Raw genomic sequence first — 27,500 nt, forward strand, 5'->3', positions numbered from 1 at the left:
GGTGGGGCGTGTGGTGAGTTGTGCGTGGATGCCGCAGAGAATAGCGTGAAGCCTCCACACATGCTACGTCTCCGCGGTAACATGCTCAACAAGCCCTCAAAATGCGCGGATTGAAGGTCTCCGCCACCCGGATTGAGGCGAGTCACTACGCCACCACGAGGACTTAGAGCACATTGGGAATCGGCCAGTCCAAATTGGGGAGAAAATAAAAATCAACACCTGGGACATGAAAGTTCCTGAAGTTGAAGAAACACCAAAACACACGCTTCGCATTTCTGCTTTTAAACCCTCGCCCTAAAACAAAAATGGCAACCCTTAGGGCTACGTGGTGATTCAAGCACGTCACAGTTGTTGTCGAAAGAGCTCAATTTGCTTTTGAATCTGGAACATTCTGCAATTTTATTCTCACCTTTCAGTTTCTCCTCCGTGTCACTTTCGGACTCGCTGTTTTCGTCAGTCACTGTACCACAGAAAAGAGAGAGAGGTCAAAGGTCACCAAAGAGTCAGTATGCAGGTACTCGGCGAGTCATATTTCACGCTCGAGTGCACACATGTATCCTATAAAACAGCATAATTCTGTCATCCCTGTAAAAGTGGGTCAAACGCAACTGACCCGAAACTGTAAACGTGTCCATAAAGCTAAGTGGACACACATGTGAAGGGGGCTCGGGCTGTCCCACAATGCATTGCTCAACAAAAATGATTTTTGGGTGAACTATCCCAATAAGGGATATATAATGCTTATTAAAAGTAAAGCTTTAATTGAAAATGATAGCTCTAAATTTAGCCAAAACGTAACATTTGTATTCTTGCCTACACACACCTCTTCCCGAACTGGACTCGGCTGACTGCGAGACCCTCTTCATCTTCTTCTTCCCCCGTCGGACCTCAAAGATGCCGTTGATTTTTTGCACCATCTGTTGGGGAAAAAAAAAGACAAAACCATCGTCTTTATCAGAGAGATTCTTGCCAAGACTTTCACAAAGGAGTTCTGAAGGAAATTACTTTTCCCTCCATTTTTCAGATTGTTCTTAGGCGTCTTTCCCGCCCGTCACATCTTTCTTTAGTTTTATTAGCAGCCAGACCAGAACCATAAATCACTGATAAGTTCAGGATTAAACTGGCCCTGTTTTTAATAAATAAATACTGGATGGTTGTTGATCTGTCAGTGTGATGAAAAATGACAATTTCTTTATTAAAAAGTCCAACATAGAATAACGTTACTATAACGATATTTTTGCATCATTAACTATATTAACGCATCATTTGAAAAAGACACATTTTAACACTTGTATTACAGACTCACCTACATTTACACACTTATTCCAATGTGATTAGCTTGCATGCAAGATCACCTAATAGAGTGCTGAACACGTCGACTTCAAACACGCAAGCTGACACGTGAGACGAAAGTGTCATAGAAGCGACGTGAAATTATGTGGTTGCTTCATAAAATGTGCTTTCCTCTACTAGTTTGCTTTTAGGACACTATCTGTTAGGTTTAGGTTGAGAGGTGCATTTTACTCAGTAAAACCTCTAATATTAACCTTAAAATCCTCGTCTGTTTACAACATTAATTCACTCGCTTTTGGCGCCCCCTGCTGGACATTTCACTCGCTTTTGGCGCCCCCTGCTGGACATTTCACTCGCTTTTGGTGCCCCCTGCTGGACATTTCACTGCTGGACATTTCACTCACTTTTGGCGCCCCCTGCCTGACATTTCACTCGCTTTTGGCGCCCCCTGCTGGACATTTCACTCGCTTTTGGCGCCTCCTGCTGGACATTTCACTCACTTTTGGCGCCCCCTGCTGGACATTTCACTCACTTTTGGTGCCCCCTGCTGGACATTTCACTCACTTTTGGCGCCCCCTGCTGGACATTTCACTCACTTTTGGCGCCCCCTGCTGGACATTTCACTCACTTTTGGCCCCCCCCTGCTGGACATTTCACTCACTTTTGGCCCCCCCCTGCTGGACATTTCACTCACTTTTGGCGCCCCCTGCTGGACATTTCACTCGCTTTTGGCGCCCCCTGCTGGACATTTCACTCACTTTTGGTGTCCCCTGCTGGACATTTCACTCACTTTTGGCCCCCAGCTGGACATTTCACTCACTTTTGGCCCCCCGCTGGACATTTCACTCACTTTTGGTGCCCCCTGCTGGACATTTCACTCACTTTTGGCGCCCCCTGCTGGACATTTCACTCACTTTTGGCGCCCCCTGCTGGACATTTCACTCACTTTTGGCCCCCTGCTGGACATTTCATTCACTTTTGGCCCCCTGCTGGACATTTCACTCACTTTTGGCGCCCCCTGCTGGACATTTCACTCACATTTGGCCCCCCCATGCTGGACATTTTACTCACTTTTGGCGCCCCCTGCTGGACATTTCACTCGCTTTTGGCGCCCCCTGCTGGACATTTCACTCACTTTTGGTGTCCCCTGCTGGACATTTCACTCGCTTTTGGCCCCCCCCCTGCTGGACATTTCACTCACTTTTGGTGTCCCCTGCTGGACATTTCACTCACTTTGGCCCCCGCTGGACATTTCACTCACTTTTGGCCCGCCCCTGCTGGACATTTCACTCACTTTTGGCCCCCTGCTGGACATTTCACTCACTTTTGGCCCCCTGCTGGACATTTCACTCGCTTTTGGCGCCCCCTGCTGGACATTTCACTCACTTTTGGCGTCCCCTGCTGGACATTTCACTCACTTTTGGCGCCCCCTGCTGGACATTTCACTCGCTTTTGGCGCCCCCTGCTGGACATTTCACTCACTTTTGGCGTCCCCTGCTGGACATTTCACTCACTTTTGGTGTCCCCTGCTGGACATTTCACTTTCTTTTGGCGCCCTCTGCTGGACATTTCACTGGGAAACTGCAGCCAAACGCTTAAAGAGGCACGTAATTTCATTTGACAAAAATATGACAGCATAAACGTCATATTTACATTTACATTTACATTTATTCATTTGGCAGACACTTTTATCCAAAGCGACTTACAAAAGAGGAAGAACATCAGCGAATCATCTTAGGGAGACAGTGGTACAAAAAGTGCCATATTACAAAGTTTCACTATCATCATAATAGTATACAAAACAGATTTAAGTGCAACAAGAAATGTAAATATATATATATATATTTTTTATTTATTTATTTATTTATTTTTTATTGACTGGTTAAGTGCTTTTGGAAAAGATGTGTTTTTAGCCGCTTTTTGAAGATAGAGAGTGAGTTAGCTTCCGGATTGAGTTGGGAAGGTCATTCCACCACCGTGGTATGATGAAACTGAAAGTCCGGGAAAGTGTTTTGGTGCCTCTTTGTTTTGGTACGACAAGGTGACGTTCCTTAGCCGACCGCAGGCTTCTGGTGGGAACGTAGCTCTGCATAAATGTTTTAAGGTATGCTGGAGCAGACCCAGTGACTGTTTTTTATGCCAGCATCAGGGCCTTGAATTTAAAACGGGCATGAACCGGCAGCCAGTGGAGAGAGACAAAGAGTGGTGTAACATGTGCTCTCTTAGGCTCATTAAAGACCAGACGTGCTGCTGCATTCTGGATCATTTGGAGAGGTCTAATAACACATGCAGGAAGGCCTGCAATGAGAGCGTTACAGTAGTCCAGTCTAGTTATGACAAGGGACTGAACGAGCAGTTGTGTGGCATGTACAGAGAGGAAGGGTCTTATCTTCCTGATATTGTAGAGTGTAAATCTACAAGATCTTGCAGTTTTTGAAATGTGGTCTGTGAAATTTAGCTCATCATCAATGGTTACCCCTAGATTTCTGACCGTTTTGGAAGGCGAAACTGTAGTTGGACCCAGCTGCACGTAAATTGTACTACAGTTACAATTTAAATAATTGGTAATTAGAATACAGTTACATTCAAAAAGTAGTTTGATTACTGAAGAGATTACTTTGCATTTTATTGTCATTTGTTACATAGTTTGGAGCAGAAGAAATAGAAATAAACCATGTGTAAATTGTTAGCTTTATGCTAAGCTAAAATGCTATATCTAGCCATTTTACATGCACATGTTACCAGACTGAAAGGTCACGAGTACAAGCGGCCAAAATGGGCTTCCTCAGAAGGGTGGCGGGCTTCTCGCTTAGAGATAGGGTGAGGAGCTCAGTCATTCGTGAGGAGCTCGGAGTAGAGCTGCTGCTCATTTGCGTCGAAAGGAGCCAGTTGAGGTGGTTTGGGCATCTGGTAAGGATGCCCCCTGGGCGCCTCCCTAGGGAGGTGTTTCAGGCACGTCCAGCTGGGACGAGGCCTCGGAGAAGACCCAGGACTAGGTGGAGAGATTACATCTCCACACTGGCCTGGGAAGGCCTCGGGGTCCCCCAGTCAGAGCTGGTTAATGTGGCTCGGGATAGGGAAGTTTGGGGCCCCCTGCTGGAGCAGCTGCCCCGACCGACTTCAGATAAGCGGTTGAAGATGGATGGATGTTACCAGACACGAACATATTTATAATCAAGAAAATTCACGTTGGATCATAATTTCTTTTTTTTAGTTAGACCTTTGATATTAGGCCAAAAATCATATTCTTGATAATAATTTTTGTATTTTTTTCCTGTAAAAATATCTCAAAATCCTTGACTTGACCCCAATTTTATTGATCTTGTTTTAGAAGCAACACTGCATAAGATATTTGGGTTTTTCAGAGAATATATTTTTAACATGTGTATTTTGTCTCACTGTACTGGCAGAGCTTTTATAGTCAAAACAAGTGATTGAAAAAATTCTACCAGTGCTGAAGAAGTAATCCAAAGCAATCAATCGTTTTTGTTTAGTCGTGGAATATGATAATAACCCTTGACCTTTGGAATTTTTCTGCGTCTCCGGTTGTAGGGGTCGCCCGACAGGCACGGGGTATCATCAGGGCTGCTGGGCGTTGATGGAGGGCTGACTCGCGATGGGGAAACCATGCCACCGTCTCTACCTGTCTTGCGTAGTTCCAGGAGCTTGAAACTACGTCCGTCAGAGTTCTGTCTGAAGAATCCAGGCTTAGAGGAGAGCTGTCATTGAGAAATGATAAAAGAAGTGATTTTGTTATAATAATGACGTGTTTGCGCCAGTTAGAATTCATTAAGAATGCTGTATAAATACCTTGGATGGTGTGTCGGGAATAGGGGAGGAAGGGTACGAGGGAACAGGATGCTTGCTCCCAAGACATCGAATTTCCGACTCTATATCTTCATATGGGTTCTCCTTCGATGGAGGATCTTTCAAGAAATATTTATGTACATTTAGTCATTTAACAGACCTTTTTTTAAGCCACTTGATTATACAAATGTTATGCAAAATGATTCAGTTTGCTGTGTCATAACAAACAATTGAAAATCAGCTTCTATAATTATGGGCTGTAAACCATCATGGCATGTTTAGTTATGGCCATTTATTGCTTGAATCCCCCTGTCGACGTGACCTGATGTAGTCCCATTTTTCTGCAACGAGATGTCAACCTGACGTCATGTGCTTGGTTGGTTTTGTATTCCTTTGCTCCAGATGTTTGAAGGTTTTCCAGAGTTTCTACGCAAACTTGAGTGTCATTTAGCTTTTGCATCTCTGGTGGTGCTAATAGGACGACAAGCTCTTGGTTTGTGAGAAGAACGAGAGAGGGGAAGAAAGGGGGATGTAGAAAACCTCTGTCATGTCGATTTATTCACCAGATGTGCCGAGTGGGAGAAGAGCTTAGATGTCGGGACACTCAGTTCTAGAACGCAACGCTCCACGTTCAAAGCCATTAGAAGGACAGCTCTTTGCCAGGGCAGATAGAGCATCTTAAGATCCCATGATCGGAAAGGGCCATTACATAAGTAGACACATTAATCGGTATAAGTAGGAGGATTACGCACACAAATTAAAGGAATGCTCTAGGCTAAATTGACAGCGTTATGTGGCATAATGTTGTATGATGTTTACCACAACAAAATTTGGGTTACAGTGAGGCACTTACATACAATGGAAGTGAATGGAGCCAGACCATAGACATCAAAATACTCACTTAGTGATTCTTTCTTATTTTTCTCCCATTTATGGAATGCCCAATTGCCACCACTTAGTAGGTCCTTGTAGTGTCGCAGTTACTCATCTCAATCCGGGGTGGTGGAGGACAAGTCTCAGTTGCCTCTGCTTCTGAGACTGTCAGAAGTGACTCGTGACCAACGTGACTCGTTGTGAATGACACCGCGGAGACTCACAGCATGTGGAGGCTCATGCTACTCTCCACGATCCACACGCCCCATTGAGAGCGAGAACCACTAATCACCACCACGAGGAGGTTACCCCATGTGACTCTACCCTCCCTAGCAACCGGGCCAATTTGGTTGCTTAGGAGACCTGGCTGGAGTCACTCAGCACACCCTGGATTCGAACCCAAGACTCCAGGTGTGGAAGTCAGCGTCTTTACTCGCTGAGCTACCCAGGCCCCCTTCGGTGTGATAAAATCAGGGATTCACCACTGTCAGAGCTTGTCACCACATGTTACACCGTCATGACAACAAAGTTGCACTGATAAGCTCAATAAGCGATTTTATCACACTAAAATCGTGTTAACGCGCATTGTGGCTTTACTATTGAAACCGTGAGTATTTCATGTTTACATACTGACTCCTTTCATTTCACTCGCCCCATTTAATTCAATTGTAAATGCCTCACTGTGACCATTTACAAGGGGGAGTCTCAATATTTACTTTTTGTGGTAATCAACTGAATCAATTGAGCTTAACTTGCATTGAACCCAGAACATTCCTTTAAGCTTTGTCTGGCTAGTTAGACTACAGGTTTCTGTCATAATAGATAATCAAAGGTGAATAGAAGCACTGTATTTGTTTTGATGGATCATATACAGCATGGAAGAACAATTTTAAATGTAAATCATAAAATGCAACTAATCATGCATGTATAGTTAGTATAGCAAAATAAATACATAATATAGCAAAATAAATACATAAATATATGTATAGCTTCTCAACTTTTAAAATGGAGTAAAACAAATATTTAGTTGACATCAAAGGCAGTGCAGCCAATCAAACTCAATGCTACTTTGATGCAAATTCAAAACAAAGTCAAATTAGGAAGATTCCAACATTCTTGTTTGAATGATGAGGTTGTACCCTCATCCTCAAAAACCATGTACTATATAAGAATGGGGACAAAATGTGGGCCTGGGTAGCTCGGTGAGTATTGATGCTGACTACCACCCCTGGAGTCGTGAGGTCTCCTAAGCAACCAAATTGGCCCGGTTGCTAGGGAGGGTAGAGTCACATGGGGTAACCTCCTCGTGGTCACGATTAGTGGTTCTCGCGCTCAATGGGGTGTGTGGTGAGTTGTGTGTGGATCGTGGAGAGTAGCATGAGCCTCCACATGCTGCAAGTCTCTAAGGTGTCACGTGATCAGATGCGCGGATTGACGGTCTCAGAAGTGGAGGCAACTGAGACTTGTCCTCCGCCACGCGGATTGAGGTAACCGTGCCACCACGAGGACCCCCTAGTGGGAATTGGGCATTCCAAATTGGGAGAAAATGGCATAAAATAAAATAAAAAGATTGGGGACAAAATTTATAAATGTAAGTGTGGCAGGGCGGATGGCGGGGCCGGGTCGTGATCCTACACACCCGGTCCCGTATTAGGCAAACCTGTATTAGGCAAGCCTCCGAGAGGGATAAAGGTCGACTACAGAGGATCGTGCGGGAGAGAGAGATCGTTTACGGACATGTCCGTCATGTGTGTTTGTGTCTTCTGTTTTAGTTTGAAATTAAACTATTATTTATATTGAAAAGCCGGTTATCGCCTCCTCCTACATTGTCAAGCGAGAACCGGCTTGACAATGAAAATAATATTTTAATTACCAACTTAAACAAAAGACAAAACACACATATGACGGACATGTCCGTAAACGATCTCTCTATCCCGCACGATCCTCTGCAGTCGACCTTTATCCCTCTCGAAGGCTTGATTAGCCTAATACGGGACCGGGTGTGTAGGATCACGACCCCCGCCCTCCGCCCTGCCACAGTAAGAACTGGCCATTGAAAAACCCATATCGAGGTCCTGCTATTCTAAATGTTTTGGGGGCCGTGCATCCCACAAAGTCTACAGTGGTTACCGCCCTGCCTGAACCCCTCACTCAGTTGTTTTATATTTCTTTATCTTTTGTCTTATCTATGATTAGGACCTCACATCATGCCACTGAGATGACCAGATGTGGGGTAATCCAAACATAGAGGGCCAATGGTGAGGTTGAACAAAGAAACAAATGCTTGCGACGGGCTTGTGCCAATTTGATTCTAATTAAAGTTTCAAGCTCCAAGGTTTATATCGAATTGCTCTTTCAGGTGAACAGTCAAAGAGCGGATCAGTTGTCATTCCCTCTTTCCACTGAGTACGAGCGCTGGATCCAAACGTAAGCTTTAGTAACAGACCAATAAATCAGCCAGTGTGATCCATCGCTTATCGGATGGACGAATGGATGGATAGATTTGCTATTTCATAGATATTCATGCTATTGTGGCATTAATTGTCCCCTACACATTCTTCTTTACCCATAGATGGTGCAGTGCATTGTGTTACCTAGGATATCCTCATAGACGTTTTCTTCCGATAAAGTGCGAGTGAGTCCTAGCTTAGATAGCTCATACAAATCCGCTCGACAACCCTCCGCCGCTGACTGTAGAAGATCCTCAAACTCATAAGATTTCCTGCAGATTCAACAAATGCAAACAAAACTTACTTGAAAGAATGAGAGAACCAATCATGTCCACAGGAAATTGAAGAACGTCCACTGGAATAACAAGACTTCCTGTACAAGATTGGAGTTTGAGCAATCTTCAATTAAAAACAGACCCCCTAACCGCAGAAAAGCCAGAAGATTAAGATTGCACCACAATGTCAAGAAGTAAAAAAACGATGTATTTTCATAGATGGTGGGACTGATAAATACTGCCGTTAAAACTGCTTACCCTTATAAATATTGAGGAAAGTAATCCTTCAGGGGAGACTTTGTTTCAAAAGGTTTATTTTCACATTAGGGCGATATTAAAATCAGACAGTTGGCTACTTAATTTGAGAGGTTCTTTCAGTCCACGTATGAAACGGTACGTACCACAGAGAGCACTCTGGGATGAAGAATGATTGGAATAATCCTGACTGTATGGATCTGTTAAGCTTCCAAAGAAATAACTCAAAAGCTAAGCAAGGTGGATTAAGGCAAGAAGTTACTGATGTATCGTTTAACAGTCTGAAAATTAGCCCTCACTTAGCCAGCCCTTGCTTATGTGCTACCAATTTTTGTCATATTTGACTGGTGATTTGGCACATGCTATTAAAACACAAGCTTAGCGGACAGTTTGAGATTTCAGACTTTCTCAGTTCAAGTAGATAGTAGCTGTAAATGTCTATTGCCTACATAGAAAATAGTATAACTAGCATCAATGTCGCGCTGACACCTTAGTGGCGTAGATGCATCGTTACGCAAATCAATGGAAGTTCTCACCGATGTCATTGTAGAAATGCACTATTCGCAGTCAATCATGATTCAATTATTTTGCAACTGAGCGTCCAATTAAAGGGCAGTATATTGAGATAAAGCGAGTAGTATTCAACAGGCAATGTGCTCTCAATATGGCGACGTCTCACCAATGTGTGCCTAGCACTATGTAAAATAAAGCAGCTTTTTCTCAAAGGCCAATTTTCCAAAACACCCGAAATTAAGCCCAATTCCAGTGTTAATGAGAGGCGGAAATGCAGCAAAATCAATGCGTTACTAAACAAACATTTATTATCCACATTAATCCATTTTCACTTGAAACTCTCCTTTTCGTTTACCTAATGTCACAGTTTCCCAAATATACAGTACTTGAGGCCAAGTACTGTTCTAGTGTGGACGAAAGGCGAAATTAATGCATGTTCAAATGAAAATGAAAACTTTTTCGGTTTCCTAGAGTTACTTGGGGAGGCTGTGGCTCAGGTGGTAGAGCGGGTTGTCCACTAATTGCAGGGTTGGCGGTTCAATTCCCGGACCACATGACTCCACATACCAAGTGTCCTTGGGCAAGACACTGAACCCCAAGTTGCTCCCAATGGCAGGCTAGACCCTTACATAGCAGCTCTGCCGTCATTGGTGTGTGAGTGTGAATGGGACACAGTGTAAAGCACTTTGGTAACTGCTAAGGTTAAAAAAGGCGCTATATAAATACAGACCATTTACCATTTAGAGTCATCTTTGCCTAAAGCAGTAGTATCCCAACCTTCCCAAACAACGGGTTAGTGTTAACAAGGGGGTAACAGAACCTCAACTGCATGAGGATGAAGCGCACCAAGTAGTGAGTTTGTTTTTATTTGATCTTAAAAAAGCGTAATAACCACACCATCTATCGCTATCATCGAACTATCTATCTACAGTATACATTCTGTATACTGTATGCATAAAATATATTGTATACTGTATATATGAGTTCATACACAGGGGTTGGGGGTGCTCTTTCTTACATGTAAGAAGGGTGAGGCTTTAAGGAATAAAGGGTGTGAACCACTGGTCCAAATGATATGGTTATGGAGACATTTTGACGTTTTACGATGGAGGAAAACGCTGTTCCAGTGTGGATGAGAGGCTTAAACATGGCAAAATCAATGTGTTTTCAAACGAAAATGTATTAGTGTGGATTGACATGAGTGTCAATTGCGATCTAGAAACTGTGAATTTGGAGTGCCAGTTACTTAATGTTAGATTTGGTTGTAATCCATCTGATTTTCATCCTCTTACCTGTTGTTACTGTCTCGAGCTCGTCCTGATGGTCTTCTACAAACCCCTGGAGGTGGAGGGCAGGATGGAAGTGGTGGGGCAGGTATGAAAGGTAAAGGGGGTAGATTCCGTCTACCCTTGATGGCCGTGGGGTTGTTTGTCTGCTTGTGGTGTTGAAAGGTTCTTTGGGGTTTTGGTAAAGGGTTAATAGAAGGCACTCCAGGTTCACTGTAGACGTTCTCAGGGTCTCGACCTTGACGGCTGCCAGGTCGGCTGCTCACAACGTCTAGAATCCCGAAGATCGGTTCCACCCCCCTCTTCTCCATCTCCTCCTGTTCCTCCTTGGAAGCCGGGCAGAAATAATTGCCTGGCATTGCCAAGGATAACATGGAAGGAGTCTCCTTCATGGCTTGCTCAAGTTTTTTTATGTGTGTCAATACTGACTTCTTATCCTTACAGGTTTCTGACGTGTTCCCCAATGGGGCTTTTTCTGAAATACATTCTTTGTCCTTCGAAGGTCCCTCAGGAGTGTGTTGAGATTCTCCAAACTTGCTTCCTTTTTCTTTGCCAGAGTTCTTTCTCTCCCTGTTTAAAACTCTCTTGCTGTCTTTCCTTTGTACCTCATTCTGGACCTTCTTCACATTTTCCGTTTCTTTAAGTCCTGTGGTTTGGGGCGTTGTCACGGTGGTCTCTGTTTTACCTTCCCATTGGGAGATCTTGTCCCGAATGCTGGCCGTACTTTTGAGACCTGAGGGAGTCCTTGAGGACTTGTTACAACCGTTCAGGCCATTCTCAGTGGGCCGAGGATTGGAGGGCCCATTGTGAGCAAGCATGATGGTGTCTCCCGGGCTTTGGTTGAGGTTTCTCAGAGACGTGAGACTGTCCCCAACCCCACACAGGTCTGGCAGCGGAAGAACCACAGACTGTGCCTGGTCGAGCTTCAGCCCGCAGCAGTGGAGCCTGGAAGAGCCATGCAAAGATGTTAAAGACATTGAGAGTGTCTGAGAGCCACTAAGTTATTAGAAAGTAATTATAGAGTCTTGAAAGTAAAACTATATCTTCAGCCACCAACACATCTCAAAATGTAATTAATGCAAACTAACATTTTAAGAATAACCCATTTCTAACAACCACAAAATGTTATGCATACCAGTGTGGTTATTTAGATGGCATGCAGCACAAACCAAAAGCTTTTCAACCATTGGGCTGAACGGTCATGTGCATGGTGAGTTATGGTTCAAGTAACATTTCCACTTGTGGACAGTCCAGTATGGTACGAGTTCAAACCGTTCCTGGACTGCCTGGACTTTTCAGCACGGATAAATAACCGCACTAAACATTGATGGTGGAACGCCTTTAATATGTGGCTACTAACGATTGATCACTTGCTCAATCAGCCCATTGTATTTTGTGCTGCACCACAATGGTAAAAGAAACCGCAACCATGCCAGCGAGCCCGGGATGGTACGGAACAGTTCTGCAACAAGGACCGTTCGGCTCGGTGTTGGAAAAGCGGCTAAAAATTCCCCATTGGCATTGAACTCATAGTTGACTCAAAGATTCTGTCAAAAACCTAATGTCGCTCCAGTGCTATAAGTGCTATAATCAAATATGGCAGCTACATCGATAACATCACACCTCATTGGATTTCATCGCATCATTATCGACAAAGCACTTTGTAAATAATTTGATTTTGATAGGAGTGAATCAGGACTTGCATTTTATTCTGTTCATTACACAAAGTGACCATATGGAGTGGTGGTGGTGGCGTTGTGGACTAAAGAACATAACTGGTAATCAGAAGGTCGCTGGTTCGATCCCCACAGCCACCACCATTGTGTCCTTGAGCAAGGCACTTAACTCCAGGTTGCTCCGGGGGGACTGTCCCTGTAATAAGGGCACTGTAAGTCGCTTTGGATAAAAGCATCTGCAAAATGCATAAATGTAAATGTAAATATCTCTTTAGAAGACGTGGAATATAGTGCATGAGTCGTATCGATTACTTTTACTGAGGTTTCATGGGTTTTTTAGTCCTTTTTGTCCAACCACTGGGTCAAAGTTCAGGGCACAGACGTGCATCGTTCTCTTTATTTAATTGGAGTCAATAAACACCATCTTGGACTCCATCCAATGGCACCATCCAACAAACAAACAAAGTAAATGCGCATCTACCAACTTTGTTTGTGTGCCAACTCCACAAAATGTCAGAGAAAAATCTATTCTCCAACATGCCTTCAAACGGGCATGCCAAATAGTGATTCTTCTTTTCAAATACAAACTGTTGGCTCAAACTTTCAAAAACTTTCTTTTGGCATGTTGTTTTCATTCTGGCTAATGTATCTCATTTCATGAAGCTCAAGGCAGCAAAGAGGAAAAGCTAGGTCAAACTCAAAAACCCTAAAGAACAGGAGCACAGAGAGACAGGGGGTGAGGGGAGATAGGAAAGGCAGACAAATGAGGAGAACATCCTAAAAGACTTGGACGACATGATATGTGATTGTCTTTTTCTCTTCTCCTTTGAGTATGAGCTAAAAGGAGCTCAATCTCTGGAATGGCAAATCAGATATAAACCAAAGTCTCGTCTACCAGCAAAGCTTACAGAGAAAAGGGGTTTGAGGTATTAAGAACCAACAAAGGTGTTGGAAAGAAAAGACTCACAGGTTTCACTCATTCACACATTGCAGGCTTTCAAGTTTGTACTAACACGCTGGCTTTCCAGACCATCGTGGGTTGGCAGCGCCAAAGGGGTTGGTCACGCTTTATATTTGGTGTCTTACACCTAATATAATAAACCTTACCGTGTAGCTACATTTAGTTCTGCAAAATTCTCATTAGATCTGCTGCTACTGAGGTTAATGTACGGGTAGGTTAAGGAGTATAGGGATAGGGTTAGGGGTTTGAATTAGGTTTTAGGATAAGGGTTGGTAAGGGGTAAGGTTAAAAGCTGTGGCTCAGGTGGTAGAGCAGGTTGGCCACTAATCGCAGGGTTGGCGGTTCGATACCCGGCCCACATGACTCCAAATGCCGAAGTGTCCTTGGGCAAGACACTGAATCCCAAGTAGCTCCCAATGGCAGGCTAGCGCCTTGCATGGCAGCCCTGCCATCATTGGTGGGTGAGTGTGTGTGTTATGAATTCTTTCAATGCTTACATTATTCAAAAGGTTTGGTTTGTATTGTATATCATTGAGGAATTTCAATTGAAAGTGAGCTTCACTATGCCCTACTCACTTCGAAGGGTGCAGGACCAAACTGTCTGGGAACCCTTGAATCTGAATGTTACATTGACTGTAGTATCCAAATAGATTTTTACAGCTGTTAAGATGTTTGTGATATATCATCGGTCAAAAAAAACATAATCCGGCCAAACTCATGGCATTGGTTAAGCCGATGTTGTCATGACACGCTGTGCAAACAAACAGCCTTCAATTCCGTCTGGTGTCTCTAGTGGGGCAGAAATTGTGTACAGCGACTTTAGTTCAATTTCTAGTGACAAAACACACGTACCCGTTAGCTGATTGGTCGGTGCAGTCCTCTGTGTTCGTACAGAGCAGTAATGCTCTCCCGCCAGTCATGGTGCTAGCAGACGGCATTCTAAACATAAAAACACACATTAATAATGTGAACATGAACCATGATAATACTGTGTTTTGGGCATGTTCTATGATTATACCATGGTTTTATGGGAATCTACCATGATAACATGATAACACCATAAATTTAGATCATGGTAATACTGTAGTATTCTTTGGCACATCAAGGAGTGCCATGTAAATACCATGATGAATGAATATGCTTATTTTGTAAGATGACAGAAACATCCCATGTGTCACAACAGCGTGTGGTGATGTGCGCGAGGCTGAACGATGTCTGTAGAGAGCGAGGCCGAGAGAAGAAGAGCGGTAAGGATTGACACCTGTGGAAAATTATCTCTAACAGCTGTTTGTGTTTGCAGTGAGAGCTGGGAGGGATAAATAGGCAGTCCGAACCGCCGGAGGAGAGAGACGATGCTGTCTCGGTTAAAGAGAACATTTACTTTGATTAATAAGCAATGGAGTGTTTTGTTTTGTTTTGAGTGTGTGCGCTGGAAAGCGACCTGTAATAAACTAAGCTAAAGACTATGAGCTGGTTCCCGCTCCCTCATTTTCCCTTGAGACTGACCTGAGACCTGTCACACAGTGGTTGTGAAATATTGGATGTTTTCATTTTCAAAAGTCACTTATTTTCAGACAACAACAACAACAACATCCCCATAACAGTACTTGATTAAGTCCTGAAGACTGAATGACTCACAACCCAAATACCAAAGACCATATTTAGAGAGTTACTATAATTACAGATAGATATATGGCAACATCTGAAACAAACTAGTATCTGAAATAAACAATCCCTATTTGGCTCACAAAAACGTAATTTATTAGTGATGTTTGCTAAGGCAAGCATGTCTATAACTTTAAGGCACAATTAGAGATAAGGATTTTAACAAACCCCATGTATTACATTTTGGCGTGTAAACAGGACACAGAATGTCTTTTCAAAGTTCAAACGTTCTTGTCAAAGTTTCGTTCGACTTAAACGACTTAAACTTGACTCAGCGTGACCTCCGACCTCTCACTTCTTTCTACTCTGTGTTTTAAAGAGCCAGTAATTATCAGCCAGCCAATAAAGAACTTGCTAAGCAGTTGAGTCTGTTTATGAGTGATCCACGCTCTCAAAACAGGTGTTACCATTTAGCTAGCACATTCGTGAGGATTGTCAAGTGTGTTTTGCCAAACGGAAGTATGACAATGTCCATGGGAGACATGTGGGGTGAAACATAAACGGACCACATATGTTTCCATGTTCAGCGAGCACACATGCGCAAGGCCTCAACCATTACCTCACATTCTACCACCACACATCCGATGATGTAAAGGTCATTAAATTGTGCTATTTCAAGACTTCCATGATGCTGTGCATTGTGATTGGCAGTCTGGGTCGTGTAGTTTGACTCTATTGGTACTCAGCGTGTTAATCAATCTGTGTGCTAATACTTTGGCATCTCACCTGTCTATCTGTCTGTCTGTCTATCTAGCTGTCTTGTCTACTATTTGGTTTGCTGTCTGTCTGTCTGTCTGTCTGCCTGCCTGTCTGTCTTATCTATCTATCTATCTGTATGTCTGTCTATAAATCTGTCTGTCTGTCTATCTGTCTGTCTGTCTGTCTATCTATCTATCTGTCTGTCTGTCTATCTAGCTGTCTTGTCTACTATTTGGTTTGCTGTCTGTCTGTCTATCTGTCTGTCTGTCTGTCTGCCTGCCTGTCTGTCTTATCTATCTATCTATCTATCTGTATGTCTGTCTATAAATCTGTCTGTCTGTCTATCTATCTGTCTGTCTGCCTGTCTGCCTGCCTGTCTTATATATCTGTCTGTCTGTCTATCTATATATCTGTCTGTCTGTCTTATCTATCTATCTATCTATCTGTCTGACTGTCTGTCTGTCTGTCTATCTATATATCTGTCTGTCTTAACTATCTATCTATCTATCTATCTATCTATCTATCTATCTATCTATCTATCTATCTATCTATCTATCTATCTATCTATCTATCTGTCTGTCTGTCTTATATATCTGTCTGTCTGTCTGTCTATCTATCTATCTATCTATCTGTCTGTCGATCTGTCTGACTGTCTGTCTGTCTGATCTATCTATCTATCTGTCTGTCTGTCTGTCTGTCTGTCTGTCTGTCTGTCTGTCTGTCTTATATATCTGTCTTATATATCTGTCTGTCTATCTATCTGTCTGTCTATCTGTCTGTCTATCTACTGTCGTTGGCTCTCACATATTCTAATTCTTTCTCTCTTTTTCAGATAAACTGCGGTCTTAAATGATTTCAGATGTGTGTGTGTGTGTGAGTGTGTGTGTGTGTGTGTGTGTGTGTGTGTGTGTGTGTGTGTGTGTGTGTGTGTGTGTGTGTGTCGGGGAGAGTCGGATGTTTGTTGAGCAACATCATCATTTCCCACTGCTCTTTTATTTTCTCCCTCCCTGAAACTTAGAAGAACGAAGAAAGAGAGTTCTTGGAAGAAAAGTTTAAGTGTGAAATGTAACATTGGGGGAAAGGTCAATCACAAATTAGATCTCTTTAACATCTCAACAGTTCCCCTCAGCACTGAGATTAAGAGTCTTATCAGCTGTTTCTCCTGAGAGACATAAAGACCCCAGTTATCTCACGTGTCTCCTCTAGAGTTTCAGAAGAGATCTTAATGTCTTAATATAGCCACCAAGTCCAGTCTAGTCAAGCCATCTTCCCCGAAACGCATCTGAAGTCCTCAATAAATGTGTCAGGCACTGAATCCATGACTTATAAAACAGTAAATCTGGCAGTGGCCACATAACACAAGTCAGGTCTATAACACAAATCTTTTAAGCTTTAGTTCTTCTTTGTTCTCTTCACTATTGTTAAACATGACCCCTGCGAGATAAGGTGACTTAAACAATGATGCAGATAGAGTGACCCATCTGTTCCGACCCATAAAAACCTCCACATGACCTGAGGGACCTCTACCTGTCCCGCCTGCTGACCTGATGGCCATCAGCTGATTGGTTGACAAGAAGTTTATTGTTTTGGACAGAAACTGAAGGAATGGCTTAACTTTGAGACATCCAGTTGCTACAGTCTTGTAATGGACAGATGTTTCATTTTGGGGTAAACTATTCCTTTAAAATACATTTGTCCAAAAAAAGATAATTTGAGCGAAGGACAATGGGGGTCAAGCTACAGTAATCAGAGCCCATCAGTAACGTTATGTAAGTGACTCACAACCCTAAACAAGAGATCTCTATCATCGAAGTCACACAGAGCAGACACAGAGAAAGGAGACAATCCGCTGAGGGCAAAGTCTCTTTCCAGTGGACAAGAAAAGCTTTCAGTACGTGTGTGATAAATGCTGCGGTGTAAACATGTCAGATTTGTAGGGTTTTAATTACACCCGCGGGTTTGCACTTGTTTTGCAAATGCAAGGGCCAAATTTCTAGTAATGCCCTCACAATTATACTGATAATGCTTTGAACTTAAGTTGTGATGCAAAAGGTACCCAGAGGTGTGCCGAGTGACTCCAGTCAGGTCTCCTAAGCAACCAAATTGGCCGGTTGCTAGGGAGGCTAGAGTCACATGGGGTAACCTCCTCGTGGTGGTGATTAGTGGTTCTCGCTCTCAATGGGGCGTGTGGTGAGTTGTGTGTGGATCGTGGAGAGTAGCATGAGCCTCCACATGCTGTGAGTCTCCGCGGTGTCATGCACAACGAGTCACGTGATCAGATGCGCAGATTGACGGTCTCCGAAGCTCCACCCACGCAACCACGAGGACCTACTTATAGTGGGAATTTGACCTTCTAAATTGGCCTTTCAAAGTATATTCTTTTGACTCCAAGCCCATTGTGCATTAAGACTGCTTTGTGATACTCTTTAGCACGGTCAATGCCAGGCACATGTGCAGACGATGTGCACAGATGGGGCAGCTGTGGCTCAGGCGGTAGAGCGGGTCGACCGCTAATCGCAGGTTTGGCGGTTCGATTCCCGGCCCACATGACTCCACATGCCGAAGTGTCCTTGGGCAAGACACTGAACCCCAAGTTGCTCCCAATGGCAGTCTAGCACCTTACATGGCAGCCCTGCCGTCATTGGTGTGTATAGATGTAATGTAATATTGGTTTTGACAATGCCATGTTGAAGACAGATATTTGCTTCTCTGTAATCTCCGGTTATGTATTTTGCCGAAAGGTGTTTTAGTTTGGGATATAGACTGTATCGGTGCTGAACGCTGGTGTTCAACACTCCTGTGGCCGAGGCGGTAAGACGAGCCAGCTTTAACTCTCTCTTTCTCTCTCTTCTCCTCACAGCTGGTTCTCATTAAGCCTTCACTCAGGCCCTGGAGGCCCTCTAACAGATGACATCATTCTCTCTGCACCTCCCCAAAACAGACATCTGTGATGTCAACAGAGAAAGGACAACTTTGGTGATCACTGATATTGAGCGTACAAAGACAGAACACAATCACATTTTTCTGAATAGGTTCAGATTTTGAAATGCACTACCTATAATCAAGCAGAGAGAGATCCACCAATCAGAGCATGGCAGCAAACAAAGTGCACCAAAAGAGCTCTGCAGCGACCGCCCCCTCCCACGACGTACTGTGAACGATGCAATCGTGTCGTTTCCCTACACTTTCAAACTACTTTTATACAACATTTGTATGTATCGGAAGAATTTCCTAACTTAAATATATTCTTCCTTTACTTATAATCAATAAATTAAAATCAACAGTTTTATATTTTTCCATCGTTATTAATTCAATTACATTATTCACAATGCTTCATGAAATTGTGGTTATTCCCACATTAAAGATGCTAAATACTGAGTCTTGTTTAGGCAATCAGATATCAGCCCCTCCTTAAACACTCTTTCATCAACCTCGCAATGCCCTAGCAACCATCTTGAACACCCTAGCAACCATCTTGAACACCCTAGCAACCACAGCTGGGATAGGAGAAAGTATTTATCTTTCAACTATTGGTTAAACGGAGCTGAGAGAGTCATAAAAACTTCAGTTTTCAGTTATACTTCAAAGCACCCTAGCAACCATATAGCAAAGCCCTGGCAACCACCATTACACCTTTGCATCACGGCTGCACTTCTCATATTCAGTGTTAATCTCGTCAACTATATTACTGACGAAAATGGATATTGACGAAGGGTATTTGATTTTGTCAAAGGTAACAAAGATGAGCCGAAACATACATGAAAATCATCAACCCATTTTAAACTTTGTGCAACCTTCGGGACATTTTTGTCCTTTTAATTTTTGTTTATTTCGATCATTTTGGCTGTTAATGCCAACGTCATACATTTAGCCAAAGGTGTGTATTTTTGGGGGAATTTTTATATTTCAACCTCAGTTCCTATAATACATCTATAAAACACTGTGTACACAAAATAGTTACACTCAGGACCTTCAGGACAAAATTGTTCCCATTGAAACCCATTAAAACAATATTAAAAACAATATAAATGCAACTTTTGATCCCAGTGCCATTAAAACATAAAATCATGAATTCTAGGATATTATGCTTTCATGCCGGAGCCCTGGATTCAAAATTTAAATTTTTTATATTTTCCACCAGATGGCGCCATTTTCTTCATGTTTAGCCTATGGAGCAAATACAAACTTTTCTCCTATTCTATGTTTACTGTATTATAGAGACCTGCAGGACAACTGAATACATGATGCAGATACAATTGTGTGTGTGTGTGTGTGTGTGTGTGTGTGTGTGTGTGTGTGTGTGTGTGTGTGTGTGTCACACACACTCATTCACACACACACATGCACACACTGACTCACACACATACTCACACACACACACTCAGACTCACACACACACACTCAGACTCACACAATATGCACACACTCACTCACACTCACGCTCTCACACTCACACACAAACTCACACACACACATACTCACACACACACACACTCAGACTCAAACACACTCACACACACACACACTCACACATACACACACTCAGACTCACACGCACACTGTCACACACACGCACTCACACACATACACACACTCAGACTCACACACATACACACACTCACACACGCACGCACACTGTCACACACACGCACACACTCACACTCACTCACACACTCACACACATACACACACTCAGACTCACACACAGTCAGACTCACAAATGCACACACACTCACTCACACACACACACACACACACACACACACACACACACACACACACACACACACACTCACTCACACACACATACTCACACACACACACACACACACACACACACACTACATTTACTGCTCCATCATTGTCGTCCTATGTGGGAAACAATGTGCTTTAGACAGGAACAATTCTGGGTCAGCTACAGAATGAGACAGGAAGTGGAGAGGATAGGACAAACAATCAATTTATGTGCGCTTGTCCCCCACTATAAGTGCCCTCCAAATATAAGCTCACAGTGAATGTTTATGTGTTGTAATTGCAGCTTAAGTCATTGTTGTTGCGGTGTCTGGACTGTAAAACATTGCAATAATGTTGTAATAACTTATGGTGAACTATATCATTCACAGACACATGACCAACCACTTGACACTCTGGGCCGCGGAGACCCGAGGGAGAAAACGGCACAACAAACTGTTATTTTCTTGTTTACGCAAATGTTAGCTAAGGGAGGGCATCACGGACAGTTAGTCACACAGGAAGAGAGAAAACAGGATGTGGAATCCTGGAGAAAATGACACCAGAAATCTCATATGATTCTACTCGAGAGATCTGAACCATGTCTCTCACATTGACGACAAAGTCTGCAATCAAAAGTCTAATCATATTCCCAACACAAATGACATCTCTTGTCTCAGTTGCTTCACCTACAGCCCATCATAAGAGGAAAACCGACATATGCGTTTCTTTCTATTGCTAATTTTACTGGCGGTCATGGAAACGTTCAGAGATTCATTTAGGCTCCATCACTCTGGCGGTTCACTCTGGAAAGGTTGATTTTGGAAGAACGCTGAGGGCAAAAAAGAAGTTGTAGAGAAAAGTGAGAAAAACAAGAGGCTCTGTTGCTCGCCGGATCACTGACTTCGGAAGAAGACTTTCCCAAGCTCTCGCCACGCTGGGCTCCGATGGGAATAGCGCAGGGAATCGCAAGAATCCGTCTGCACTGAGGCACGCAGGGCCAGTGGGAATGGTCAGGCGGATCCGCAGGAGCATGAGGGAAAACAGGAAGTGTAACTGGAGATCTGGCTTCGAATCAGGCCAAGAGCCAGATAAAAAGTATGTGAGGGCCTGGAACCACCATTGAAACCCTGATATAAGATGCAGAAAACTGCTCTCAGGTCAGCTAGAGAGGCAACACCTCTGCTCAGACTAGAGCAGAGCTATGCAACTCCAATCCTGGAGGGTCGCCGTCATGCAGTTTAGCTCCAACCCTAATTAAACACATCTAAACAATGTCATTAAGGTCTTCAGGATGAATCTGAATTGGTTTGATTAAGGCTTGGGTATACCTTGTTTTTCCATGTGCTGTTCCATCTTGCGCACGGTCGAGGGCTAAGCCGCTCAAAGTATCCTTTTGACATTAAATTAATTGGAGTTGTTTATGACGTGCTTTATCCTCCTTGTTAGCATGCCGGTTCAAATCCCGTATGGAGCGGGTCGAGCAGGATCAGTCACAGTGGTGCCGTGACCCGGATGGGAGTGAGGTTTTTGGGGGTGAGTGTAACTGTAGTCAGCTCGTAGGTAGCTATGGAGTGTGTAAACTTCACTCCCCTGGCCTCAAGAGGCGCACTAGTGACTGGCGCTAGAGGCTGTAGCCTTTAGCCTTCTTGTTAGCGTGCCCACCTCCCATACTGGAGACACCAGTTCGAATCCCTTTCGGAACGGGTCGAGCAGGATCGGTCTCAGTGGTGCCGTGACCCGGATGGGAGTGAGGTTTAGGGGTGTGAGTGTAACGGTAGCCGGCGAGTGTGTAAACTTCACTCCCCTGGCCTCAAGAGGCGCACTAGTGACTGGCATTAGAGGCTGTAGCCTTTTGCTTTCTTGTTAGCATGTCCGCCCTCACACTGGAGACCCCGGTTCGAATCCTGTTCAGAGTGGGTCGAGTAGGATCGGTCACAGTGGTGCCATGACCTGGATGGGAGTGAGGTTTAGGGGTGCGAGTGTAACGGTAGCCAGCGAGTGTGTAAACCTCACTCTCCTGACCTCAAGAGGTGCACTAGCGACTGGCATTAGAGGCTGTAGCCTTTAGCCTTCTTGTTAGCGCACCCGCCTCCCACACTGGAGTCAACGGTTCGAATCCCATTCGGAGTGGGTCAAGCAGGACTGGTTACACATCATCCACGCAATTATTTCTCTAATTGTTTTTCTATGTAAACATGCACTAGACAGATGTCTTTGATCATTCTGCCAGTCCACGCAAGAGTGCCACGTTTTTAGACGCTGTGCAAAGTAAACACCTGCGCTCTATTCGTTGCACTGCATCAAGTTATCTTTAGCGCAAGAACACGTTCGTTCTGAACGGCCCCCTAAACTGCTACTGGATATCCATATCAAAGCTCTACTTCAGAGAATTCTGGATACAAATTTTAATTAATCAAAAATCACAGCAACCAAAACATAAAATCACAACAGAACAGTCACCGACTTTCAAAAACTCCCCAACATACTTTTTCATTCTGCGTCCTCTGGATATTTTACAGCTCTGGGAGAGAAAAACATTCCTTTAAAATGCATACTTTTATCCTGTCCAGACCAGCCATGTGTGCACAACTTGACCCCCCATCACCCCATCCTTCCCTTGAAAATTTCCAAGTTTTTCGACTGACAGTGACAAAAACAACAAATGGCTCCAGAACAGAACAGCCTTTGGAAATACTGCGGTTTTCCCTTCATTAAAAGTGGTAATGCAAGAACCCAAGAAGCAACAGGGAACAAGGAAGCAACATGTTCCTTTGTAAACATAAGGTTTAATGCATCACCTAGTGTTAGTGCACAGATATTTCCACGGTTTTCTGGTAGGATTGTCCTTTGGGATGGAAAACCATTCTTATTATTCAAAGGGATTGAGCACATTTTATAGAATATTTTCTGTGAGCCAAGTTGGTTAGTCTTGTAGATCAGTTATGCAAACCACTTCCATACAAATGGAAACCTATTAATTAAGCAATTGCATCGCTTGCCGTTTTGCCGAAAGGGGAATGTTGTTGTATGCTGGTAGAATCCATACAGTTGCTGCTTGCTTGAAGAATTCCCCATGTGGGTCAAGAGTAATTGGCCAAATTATCCCCTTGCAGAAACTGATGGCAGAAGTCATTTATGGACCCATTTAAACTAGTGGCCCACTAACCAACGTTTCAGTACTCAACAAGACACTTTCTTGAATATTTGTGTAATGGTTATTGCTCTGAAGTTAGAACCTGATACTGGGTTAGTTATCAGGGTCGTGCATGTACATAACAGGCAGCTTGTTTGATTGCGACCACAACAACTAAGGCATTGTGTGAAATCTCAACCAGGTGCATCTCCACCTGCACACCAAAGAGAAATTGCGTAACTCAGATCAGTCAAAACACCCCTAACAGTGAAAATGAGCTCTGATACTCAAGCTATTAAGTGAAAGAACAAAGTGAACTAGACTATTACAATTTGACTAGACTGAGACTATTGTTTTCATCTGTGCTGATTTCAAAGGGATAATCAGCTACTTAACACGTTCCTCGTAGAGTGAACACTGCAGGGTTTTGCGTGTCGGATAGAGGAGATTAGGTCTTGCGTTCTCACATCTGTACAAGTACAAGCCCTTGTTTCATTAACATAAATATTTGACATGTCCCTAGGTTTGGGAACTGAGAAAAAATACCAGAACCGTATGATTTTCATGACTTTTAGTTCCATTAACAGTTCTTGAAGGTGCATTTTTACACCAGTGCCGGTGGAGTACTTAAATATTGCAGCACTATTCTTCTGAAACTACAGCATGAAACACATAGCGGGACCAGTGAAGTCAGATACCCAAACGAATGACTCTTACGAGCAGTTCCTTTGAATCTACAGTGCGAAACACATAGTGCAACAAGTGATAGTCTGATTCTGAACAAATGACTCTTATGAGCGTTTCTTTTGGATCTAGAGCATGAAACATACAGCGAAACAAGTATAGTCTGATTCCTGAACAAATGACTCTTATGAGCGTTTCTTTTGGATCTAAAGCGTGAAACATACAGCGCAACAAGTATAGTCTGATTCCTGAACAAATGACTCTTATGAGCGTTTCTTTTGGATCTGGAGCATGAAACATACAGCGAAACAAGTATAGTCTGATTCCCGAACAAATGACTCTTATGAGCGTTTCTTTTGGATCTGGAGCATGAAACATACAGCGCAACAAGTATAGTCTGATTCTCGAACAAATGACTCTTATGAGCGTTTCTTTTGGATCTGGAGCATGAAACATACAGCGCAACAAGTATAGTCTGATTCCCGAACAAATGACTCTTATGAGCGGTTCTTTTGGATCTAAAGCGTGAAACATACAGCGTGACCAGTATAGTCTGATTCCTGAACAAACGACTCTTATGAGCGGTTCTTTTCAATCTACAGTGCAAAACATACAGCGGGACCAGTGAAGTCAGATACCCAAACGAATGACTCTTACGAGCAGTTCCTTTGAATCTACAGCGCGAAACATACAGCGCAACAAGTATAGTCTGATACCCGAACAAATGACTCTTATGAGCGATTCTTTTGGATCTGGAGCATGAAACATACAGCGCAACAAGTATAGTCTGATACCCGAACAAATGACTCTTATGAGCGATTCTTTTGGATCTGGAGCATGAAACATACAGCGTAACAAGTATAGTCTGATACCCGAACAAATGACTCTTATGAGCGATTCTTTTGGATCTGGAGCATGAAACATACAGCGCAACAAGTATAGTCTGATACCCGAACAAATGACTCTTATGAGCGATTCTTTTGGATCTGGAGCATGAAACATACAGCGCAACAAGTATAGTCTGATACCTGAACAAATGACTCTTATGAGCGATTCTTTTGGATCTGGAGCATGAAACATACAGCGCAACAAGTATAGTCTGATACCCGAACAAATTACTCTTATGAGCATTTGTTTTGAATCTACAGTGCAAAACTTACAGCACGACCAGTATAGTCTGATTCCTGAACAAATGATTCTTATGAGTGGTTCTTTTCAATCTACAGTGCGAAACATTCAGCGAGACCAGTATAGTCTGATTCCCAAACAAATGACTCTTATGAGCGTTTGTTTTGAATCTACAGTGCAAAACTTACAGCGTGACCAGTATAGTCTGAGTCCCGAACAAATGACTCTTATGAGCGTTTCTTTTGAATCTCCAAAGTGAAACATACAGCGCAACAAGTATAGTCCGATTCCCGAACAAATGACTCTTATGAGCGGTTCTTTTGGATCTGCAGCACGAAACATACAGCGCAACAAGTATAGTCCGATTCCCAAACAAATGACTCCCATGATGCTGTTCTTTGGAATCTACAGCCCTACCAGTGTAATGCAGTTCCTGAATGAACGACTCTTATGGATACTTTGAATCTATAGTGAGAAAAACAGCATGACCAGTGTAATGAATGACTGGGTTCATTTTAGTAAATCAAAAATACTTCAGTTGGAAAAGTTACTAAATTAAACTTCCATCATATTGAACTCAAAATGACACAAAAACTGTTACAGTGTATTTAATGTTGCATTTAAGGCTCCCAGTGACTAATGTGTCCACTTTTAGACATTTAAAAAAGATTCATTATTGTTGTTGTCCAAATGCAATCAGTGGCAAACGGTGTCAAAGTTGAAATTGTTTGAACTTTGTAACACTGTAGCTTGGATGCTTCCCGAGTTCAACGCATTGAGGAACGTTGACGCCAAGTCATGTGAAAGGGCATTTAGGCAGCAGATATTGGATGGTTTGCTGATTCCAAAGAACTGTAATCGCTTGCAGATTGTATGTGTGCAAACCACAGAGAGAGAAAAAGAGTATTAACGTTTTTTTAAAGGTAAGGAGGTATTTCAAAACCACCCACGCTAGGAGAGGAAGATGAAACATTCCCCGTTCCAGATGGAGAGGAATGGATTGTTTTGCCTCACCCAAATTCTCTTTTTCTTTATTTCCTTCTGGTTCCTTCCTGTCTCTACTAATGTCATGACAGGTCCATGCCACATCCCTTGTCCTTGCATTGATCACATCACATCTATAGGCTCTGTCTTTCTCTCTTCTATCAGCTTGAGCTCTACAAAACCCACGGACACTTGACAGGGTCTGCATCAGTACAACAGCGTGCAGGCAGGCACGGTTGCTTCAGGAGTGGGGGCTGAAAGGTCAGAGAGTTATAGAAGAAGAAGAGGAGAAAGACAGGAAGGAGGAGGATGAGAAGAGGGGGTCAGACAGCAGAGCATCAGTTCCATTCCACTCCAACACAAAGCCCCGGAGCTCACGGAATTCTGAGCAGCCAGAATTCCGTGATACACCGCAGGGCGCATTCTAAAGCCGTTGCTGTGGAGACGGTCAGCAGCGGCTCAGGTCAGGAATGGCTCAGAACTCGACTGTTGCACTGTAATGCCGTGGAGATCCACTGACTCTATGGCTTTGTTCCGAAACCTAGTTAGCTGCCAGGGCTGGACTGGTAATCTGGCATACCGGGCATTTTCCCGGTGGGCCGACGCACTTTGGGGCCGATCAGGGGCGGACTGGCCATGGCCGCTGAAACGTGCCAAATGGCCAGGAGAAGCTAAAATGAGCAGCCGCGTTATGCAGAATGGACCACAAAACCACTTTTGTGCCAGTTGCCATATAAAATCCCGGGCCAATTTCTCGTCCTAGTCCAGCTCTGTTAGCTGCCTATGTAGGGCGCATTTTAAGACGCACTGCTAAGACTGTTCCAAAAGGCAGCATACTTGTATAGTTTGCGGAAAAAGCAATTCCAGAATGCGTTGTGAGAAGCTCAGACGAAAAACACAGTATAACCTAGCCTTAAAGGGACAGTTCACCCAAAAATGAAAATTCTCTCATCGTTTACTCACCATCATGCCTTCCCAGATGTGTATGACTTTCTTTCTTTTGCTGAGCACAAATGAAGATTTTTAGAAGAATATCTCAGCACTGAAGGTCCATACAATGCAAGTGAATGGTGACCAGACCTTT

At 43.4% G+C, this 27,500-nt stretch overlaps 1 protein-coding gene across 3 annotated transcripts in view; it reads right to left on the reverse strand.

Annotated features, from left to right (window-relative positions):
- Positions 1-27,500, reverse strand: part of LOC127640246 (DENN domain-containing protein 2A-like) — a 45,055-nt gene that overhangs the window by 14,651 nt on the left and 2,904 nt on the right. For 2 of the 3 annotated variants that reach the window (XM_052122697.1, XM_052122698.1), the window contains exons 2-8: positions 14,242-14,328; positions 10,759-11,697; positions 8,568-8,695; positions 5,104-5,219; positions 4,815-5,012; positions 824-917; positions 410-460 (exon numbers count right to left, since the gene is read on the reverse strand). In XM_052122697.1, coding sequence (XP_051978657.1) covers positions 410-460; positions 824-917; positions 4,815-5,012; positions 5,104-5,219; positions 8,568-8,695; positions 10,759-11,697; positions 14,242-14,328 — 1,613 coding nt within the window. The remainder of the gene's footprint in view (positions 1-409; positions 461-823; positions 918-4,814; positions 5,013-5,103; positions 5,220-8,567; positions 8,696-10,758; positions 11,698-14,241; positions 14,329-27,500) is intronic. The other variant, XM_052122699.1, reaches the window with a different exon arrangement.

The sequence above is a fragment of the Xyrauchen texanus genome, chromosome 49, assembly GCF_025860055.1.
Source record: "Xyrauchen texanus isolate HMW12.3.18 chromosome 49, RBS_HiC_50CHRs, whole genome shotgun sequence".
NCBI classification, from domain to species: Eukaryota; Metazoa; Chordata; class Actinopteri; order Cypriniformes; family Catostomidae; genus Xyrauchen; species Xyrauchen texanus.